The 8,671-nt window shown below is 36.3% G+C and overlaps 1 protein-coding gene across 1 annotated transcript in view; it reads left to right on the top strand.

Moving 5' to 3' along the window:
- LOC107659267 (transmembrane protein 132C-like) overlaps nt 1-8,671 on the top strand; it is a 150,932-nt gene that overhangs the window by 132,490 nt on the left and 9,771 nt on the right. The window contains exon 6 of the mRNA XM_016448150.1: nt 1,375-1,583. Within this exon, the coding sequence (XP_016303636.1) occupies nt 1,375-1,583 (209 nt within the window). The remainder of the gene's footprint in view (nt 1-1,374; nt 1,584-8,671) is intronic.

Below are 8,671 nucleotides of genomic sequence, written 5' to 3'. Positions count from 1 at the left end.
ATACTTAAAGTATGATGTAAAGTTCACTTAAAGAAAACTTACGAGTATACTTGCAGTATAAAGCTACTAAACTAATAGTTTACTGAGACTATACTTAAATGCTACAAGTATTTAATTAGTAAACTATCAGTATACCTATACGTTCACTTTTAGTATAGTTGCAGTACAAACTAAAAACATAAGATGTAAACTAGTTGTGTACTCAAAGTTTACTACTGTTATACTTAAAGTATACTTAAAAGTATACTTTTATATACTAGAAAGTGGGCCAATTTAGTCCCAAGGAGTATTGAAATAGTACACTTACAAGTATACTACTAGTACACTGATATTTGTATACTTACTACATGAAGTATACTTAAAAATATACTTGAACTTTACTTAAGTATACTTAATAAAATAAACTTGAAGTATACTACTTTTGGGTAAGGGTACTTCAGTGGCTGCTGCGTTTACTTCCATATGACAGCGCACATCATGGCATCTTGTTATCATTCGTTTGAGCACGCAGGTCAGTTCAGGATCGTGATCAGTTAAAAAAAATAAATACAAAATTAAAAAAAAATTAAAAATAATAATAATAATCGGATCTGAGGAATAAATCAGAATTAAGCACTAACACTTGCAGTGTTAGCCTTAGTCACACAGACACTTTTACTTGGCAGTCTAAATTGACATATCATAGACCTTTAAAAACACAAACCCAAACCCTGAAAGAAAATGTTTGACATTTTTAGAATAAAAATGTATTTATTTCATTTATGAATCATTTTAGTTGAATTGAGGACATTTTCATGTGGTATCAGATCTAGTTTACATACCATAACAAAACCCACTCACACACATGCAGTTATACCTTCAGTCTTTTACCTTAAGATAACAAGTGCTGTTTTCATCTTGGGCATCTGTAGTGCTCTGTTAAATGTGATAGAGCCAGTACTGCTTTTATCTTTTCATTCAAAGGTGAAAACCAATAGAAGAACTGAAAGAGATGAGAACAACTGAGAGACTGTGGGAGCCAAGATAAAAATACAACCCAGTAATGTTAAGACGTGGGATATTTAATCATGACCTAAATCTGTGTAGGTGAATGTTGTGGTCAATTCTTTGTTTTATAACCCATAACTTAAGGAGATACTTATACCATATCACTAACTTTTGACAGAGAGTCAAGGCCGGCTCTTCAAAATAAAATATTTTCCAATATTGTCAGACTTCACTGCCAATCCATTGCAAGTATACATTGACTTTTTCTCAGAAGCATTGTATTGATTTTGGTAATGTGAAGTTCACTAATGTGTCTTGAAAAGATCAATCCACTGTTCTTTTCTCACTTCTCCATCATCACTGACATCCTTTTTTTTCTGCTCTCAGGTATCGGACAGGTGTGATTACATCTACGTGAATGGCAAAGAGATGAGAGGACGGGTCCGAATGCTGCTGAACTTCACGTACGGTTACCTGAGGGCCCAGCTGGAGGTGAAGGTCTGGATTCCCAAACTGCCTCTGCACATCGAAGTTTCAGATACGGAACTCAGTCAGATCAAAGGCTGGAGGATTCCCGTAAACAGTAACGCCCAGAGGTATGAACCTTTGTGTAGGATTCTGCGAATATTGAGTGATCGGTTGATCCACACTGAATCTGCATGCTCAGTGAAAACTCAGCAGAATTCAAACACCTGTCACTCACAAAGCTCTACACATCCCAACCCACAGTCTGCAATCTGTTATGGCCAGGATTCAACCAGGGGCTGTGAATGTACATGAGGTGGTCTGCGTGCGTGTGTGTGCATGTGTATTTAACAGTGACACCCGCTGGGGGTCTCTAAAACTTTTTATAGCATCAGTGGTTGCATCTGTCTCTGTGATAAGCTCATAAATATTGACAGCTCTATAAACACAGAGGCTGAAAATCCTGAAGTTAGAACCTCAAAAGGGAAAAATTAAGAAAATGCTGCAATGATTGTTTTAAAAAAAATGTGAATATGGCACAGAGAAGGAGATGTCTATCCCTAGCGACCACATGAAACATAATAAGATAATGATCAGATATATGAAGACAAATCACAACAATTTTCAGTGTAAATCCTGAGTATTTTTCAGGATTTAAAAAAAAAAACATAAAAAGTTAAAACTTTAAAGTGAAAATGCACTAAAATCCTCATATCAATTTGTACTGTGAGCGGTGAAGTGGAGGAATGTGAGAAGCCCCACGCAATCACACAGAAACTTACCAGCAGCTCAGTAAAACATTAAACAAACTCTCTGTTGTGCAGTCCAATAGTGCCGTGAATCTGTGATAGGACAAAGGACGTGATGCAAAGGATGTAATAGGCATCCTCCTTGGCTTAGAATCAAATAATGTTATGATACATCTCACATCTGGTTGGTTTGTTGCACTTGGACCTTTTTCCAGAAAGCTTTCTAATGGAGAAAATGAATGTGAATTCCAGAGTGGACACTGTTGAGCTTCATTAAGAATTAATAACACTACAGCTTACATTTATTTAATTACCAATTATTATATAATGCTTATAGATCAAAAGTTCATATTAAGCATTCATAATGATTTCATTCACACAAAGGTCACAAACCTTTGACATTTCTAATTATAAATATGCATTATGTTAAGCAATTAGGGTTGTTATTGTTATTAAATGAAGTTTTCATTGTGTTAATGAAATCCAGGAGAATCCCTGGATTGGTTAAAAGTCTGTAAAAGTGAATCTGTAAAAGTAGGAAATCCTTGAGTTATGAAACAGCCACATTACAGGGACTTGGTCATTTTAAACCTATTGCAAATGCTCCTGGATTCAATTTCCCAGCATGCACCTTTCATATTTTGTTGTCATTCAAACCTGAAGTATGGGGATACATTTCACCTCTCTCCTTATAACCCACAAGGAACCACTTGGGCTTGTGAATTCAAAATAGAATAAAGTCAATATATACGATTTCCTGGAGGTATGGAGGCAGTTTCCTCTACGTCTCCATTTCCGTATGTCCCATGTGGCATAATGATTCACAACGTGTGTGAGAAGCTGAGAATACAGATAGATGAAATTTCATGTTCCCAACGGGTTGCTCTGTGTGTACATGTAGCTTTGTGGATTGTGAATCCAGACTCCAGGAGTTTGAGGGAAGCTCTTGAGACATTTACAATAGAGATTAATGGAGAGGTTGAGCAAAGCCAGACGGGAGATCCCATACATTGTGCAGTGGCACTCCTTCCCAAACTTCTCTGCTCAACTTTTCAACAACATAAGTGAAGTACCTGACATGAATACTGTTGGCTTGACTTTGAAAAAATATGTTGGCAAAGTACCCTGTTAAAAAAACAGCATATGCTGGTTAGGTATGTTTTGAAGCATGGCAGCTGGTTTGAGCTGATTAAGCTGGTCCTGAGCAGGAGCAAGTTGCTTAGGACCAGCTCATGACCAGCTTAAACCAGCTCAAACCAGCTGCCATGCTTCAAAACATACCTAAACAGCATATGCTGTTTTTTTTTCAACAGGGTAGGCAGTACTGGGAGGAAGAGTGTGGTGACAGTGATGTGTTATCTGTTTAGTTCTGCAAAATCTCTTATTTAAGTGATTTTTGCAGTGCAAGACCCCCAAAGCAGGGGTGGCCCCTTATGACATCACTACTTGTGTACCCTGCCTCACGGTTTGCACACACTGGATTATCAGTAGACCACGGTACTACTACCAAAGTAACTCATGGTATACTGGTTTGTTAGATTAAGTCTGTGTTTTCATTATAGATCGTTTTGTGATTTATTTACACACTGTAAAGCTGTTTGCTGCTAATGAGGTGCTCTATATATGTACACAGAATGAATATTGGATGCTAATTGCTTCATACTTCTTTCTTTGTTTTTACATAAACCTGCTTGTTATGCATTTCTGTTTATGTGTGGGTTTCAAGTGTTTGTGCATCTAACTCTACATAAACAACCTTCATTTAAAAGGTCAAGCACCGTTAAAGCTGAAGTGTGTATGTTTTTACAGTGGTAAAGATTTTCTCTTAATTTAATTTGCAGGGACAATATGTGCAAAGTAATATGCAGAGTGAACCTATTGTAGGTTGATTTCTATGAAAAGTGTAAGAGGGCGGTCACATCTGCCATTGTTTGACAATCCAGACTGGATGAAATCCAGTCATTTTAATATAATATCACAGATTTCACAACAGGTTCAAATGGGTCACTGACCAGCAGAAAGCTGCTTGGTTTGAAAGCGACTTGTGTGTAAATGGTGCTTCATACTTTGCTACACTATTGACAATAGACTTTTTTTTTTTTGTCTACAAAATTTGGCTGAATTTTCGCCAGTGTGACCACACCATAACACTGTGTCTCTATGGTGCTATTTGTTTGATATAGTTGTTTGTATAGTTCTGTTTGTTTTGAGCCTCCTGATCATTCTGACACTGTAACAGCTCAACCAATGGTGTGTGTTTGGGGTGGGGCTATATTTTTGATAGACCAATCACTTGCTAAATTCGCTAAACTCGCTAAAAATCTCAGAAGAATGTCACAATATAGTATGAAATCAAATAATTCTATGTATTACAAGTTTTGAATTTAAATTGTATTATTCATTTTGGTTTTTCTTTTGATGTTTTGTGCTATAGTTATTGATTCTTTTCATTGGCAAACATAGCTATTATTACTGCTCATACTTTATTATTCTCCCACCCAAAATGTTGCTAGTATTACAGATTATTCCACTAATTGGATTCATTTTCTAAGTAATCAGATGATTTGAACATTTAAACGGGTGAAAATATCCCATAGACTTCCATTGAAAACTCATTTCATACCTCACTCATATCTAGGGATCTGAATATCATAGAAACTTAAAAGTGGACCCTTTTAATTTTGAGCAGCAAGCAATTACCTAGTAACACCATAGCAACTGCCCACAACTCCGAAGCAATGCCCTAGAGACCAATCTGAACACCTTAGCAATGAATTAGCAAATACAGAGACAGTTGTTAGGTGACCTCTAACTTTCTGAAGAAAATGTAAAAATGTAAATCTTTTTTTGCTGTTACCTTCAATGTGTTTTGTGTGTTTGCAATCTACTGTACATCATGCACTGATTTGAAATCTCTGTTGAAATTAAGGTCAATGTGATCAGTATATAATGATTATTTTTGGACAACACTAGTTAAGTTGGACTTAAATGAGACAAGTGACAAAGCCCTACACCAGCAGGATCTTCATAGATCTGTGTCTCCGGTGGTGGGAGGTTGTCTGTCAGTGTGGCTCGAGTGGACTGTAATGAGGGGCTCGATTGCTGTCCTCCTGACAGCCTCAATCTCAGAGAGCACTAACAAGATGGCCACCTGATGCAATCATATTCTGATTCAGTGACAGAGCCCCAAAGTCCATCCTAATGACGCAGTCTTGTGGCAATAATGTACACTGCTGTGGTGGCAACTTAAGAACCCACTCACTCATGCTGTAGTATTCATTACACTAGTTACTTCAGCAGCACCCACACGCTGCTTGGTGTCGCAAGTTCAGTCAAACTTAGATTCAAAATCAATAATTAAAAATGAGTGATTAAATTTGCACAATTTTTGAAAATTGGGGGGGTAAATGACATGGCTTTTTCTTATGAATATTAATTAGGCCATGCTGACATTACTAGGTAACAGGGTTGGAAACATTTCACTCAATGTTTAATGGCCTGGCCAATGAATGTCAACTACTTGGAGTTTGAGAAGGAGTTTAAATTGTAAAATGTCCCATTAAGTCACAATTAAACCAATTTTGAACGTCACTGTCTTGTAGTGTAGCCACATTTACCATTGTTTGGTATAATTTTTGCAGGTACATTTCAACCATTCAATATGAATCAATGCAGTTTTTCACACAGATTCGCACAAACCTGCTTGGTTTGAAAGTGACTAATGTATGCTAAAACTATATCAAATTATGTACGAATAAGCGAATGAATGGAAGCTCTTAAAAATTAATTTTATGATTTTATCAATCATCTTTTTTTGCCTTTATTGTATAGGACATTAGAAGACTGACAGGAAATGTCTGATCCAAAACATTACATGTTATTGTATATCTTGTTCTGATAATGTAATATATAATTTAAAATGCATTAGTTAACATATTTTGATAGAAATATGAAAAAAATATGGAAGTCAATGGCAAAATATCTTCTTTTGTGTTCAGCAGCAGAAAGAAATGCATACAGGTTTGGAGCAAGATGAGGGTGAGTAAATGATGGAATATACATTTTTGGGTGAACTATCTCTTTAAAAAAAGTTCAGCCAATGAAGTAGCTTTCATTCCAAGCAGTTTAGGATTCTGCAGGTAAAGAGGTTCTTGCATGGCTCCAGTTTTTAAAAATTACATACTTTTTAACAGCTGACTAAGTCCGGTTTAAGCCTCCACCTGGTTTTAGGGGCCCTGGCTAGTGCTAATTGTGTTCTTGTTAGCAAGGTTGTTTTGAGGTATCAGGACATGAAATTTGTTGAATATTACCCAAATGACTCCAACTCCACATGTACCCTCTAAAACGCATGCTGACTTCATCGTCAGCACATCACGACTAATTAGCCTGTCTCCACTAGCCACGCTCACCTAGTGCTACAGAAAGTCAAGGGCCTCTGTCGGCAGTTTATGAACATGTGTCAAGCGGCCCAGACGCTCATTAGCCAGTGCTAGAGTTGGCTCTCACAGCTGCAGTCCGGTCTACACAGCGCATGCCAAAGTACATTCATCTTTCCTGTGATTATCACAATGTGAACATGTTTAGCAAGGATGAACGAGCATGTTAAAAATGCCAATGTCACCTTACGTTTGTTTTACTTGACCCGGAGACATTTTTCATGCAAGAGAGGAGAAAATGTCAATTTTGGCTCATCACCTCAAAATATGGCAGAGGAGCGTGTGTGTTTTGAATTCACCACTGATTTCCCTCTCCACACATTCTCATTTATATTATCGTGGCATAACAGGCATGACCTTGCTGATGTAACAGCATTACGGTTTGGTGTTAGTGGGCACTGATGATCCATTTGTTTACCGCTATGTGTTTATGTGAGAGAGAATCGCAAGGCTCTTCGTCCTCTGCCAAATGCGCTGCCAGTTGGTCCGTGCAGTGCGAGAGAGAGAAACTGACCCGAGAGAGTGTTTTTGTGCTCGTGCCAAGCCTGTAGTGTGTAGAGTGCCAGACTGGCCCGCACTTTATGGACTGGTGTTAACAGTGTTCTCTCAGCACCAGGCAGGCATGATAAAGTCCGACCGCTGGGAATGACTATTCCTGTCTATATCAAGGAATGACGCTGTGTGAGTGGGATATGTAGTGCTGGCTGCCCCCCTTAAGGGACGTCTGTCTGCTCTCTGGAAAATATTGTTTATTGAATCATCTTCAGACCTCCTGTGTAGGTAAATAACCGAGCTCTGACACTGTGATCTCACTCAGAACAGCTGATGGCTAAATCACAAAATGTCACTTGTTAATATCTCTTCCCTTCCCATGAAGCCTTTTTTTTGTTTGTTAGTTTTTTTTTAAACAGTGGCTCTTTTGAAAGTCCGTGGATGGATTTTCACATCGTAATAAGGTTGCACTCATTTTCTCTTATAAGGGGGACAAAGCAGAGAAGTGTTCCGATCATTTTGTTGATGTTCTTGCTCTTGTTCTTGCTACTAGCCAATGAATGTTGACTACCTGGAGCTTGAGAAAAAAAATTATTAATAAAAAATAAAAAAAATAATAAAATACATGTCCCCAAAAAGTATTTGGACCAGAAAGTCATAATTATAACAGTTTTTGAATGTCACTGCCTTAAAGTGCGGTCAAATGTATCATTGTTCGGCACATCAGGGTTATTATCGTTAACTAAAACAAACTAAAACCATAAAAATGCCATTACTTAAAAGAAAATGAACATTAACTGAAATAAAACTTAAAATTATTTAATTTGAGCCAGTTTCTCATTTCGTTTAAGTTGAAGTACAAACATTTTAACTAAATTAACTAAAAAAGTAAATCTGTAATTTAAATAAATTATATAGACATATTACAAAAAAATTATAAAAATGGCAAACACAACACAATTACTAAAACAGAAAATATACAAATTAACATAGGTTTAAAAATATAAAAAATAATATATTATATAAAATATTATATAATATTAACAAAAACAATTTTTGGCCGCACATTTACAAGCATAATAAAATATTAAACCAAGTGCTATTTATTAGATATAATAAATATAATATATAAGAATAGCACAAGCATACTTTTTTTCGTGAAGACTTTAAAATAGGGTTTGTTAACATTAGTTAATTGGGAATCTTGAACCAACAATGAACAACATCTTCTACAGCACTTAGGTTACTGCAGTCACATGCAGTAAGGGTGTAACGAAATGTAACGGTTTAATTTTCTCTTCAAAATGTACTTAAGTAAAAGTTCAACAGACATTTATACTCAAGTAAAGTAGAAATATTGCAAAACTGTACTTAAATAAGTAATAAAGTATTTTTGTAAGTATTTTGTACTCTGTTACTATATGCCTGAAGAGGGCATGAATTGGTTACCTGGCAGCCATACATTAGAAGTATTACTGTTGTATTTCTTGATTGTAATGAACAAGAGCACTAAAACGTGTTATATATTTAACAAATATGCAT

Source organism: Sinocyclocheilus anshuiensis, unplaced genomic scaffold (genome assembly GCF_001515605.1).
Source record: "Sinocyclocheilus anshuiensis isolate Anshui unplaced genomic scaffold, SAMN03320099.WGS_v1.1 scaffold884, whole genome shotgun sequence".
NCBI classification, from domain to species: Eukaryota; Metazoa; Chordata; class Actinopteri; order Cypriniformes; family Cyprinidae; genus Sinocyclocheilus; species Sinocyclocheilus anshuiensis.
The sequence above is the reverse complement of the archived record's forward strand: the minus strand, read 5'-3'. Positions and strand labels throughout refer to the sequence as shown.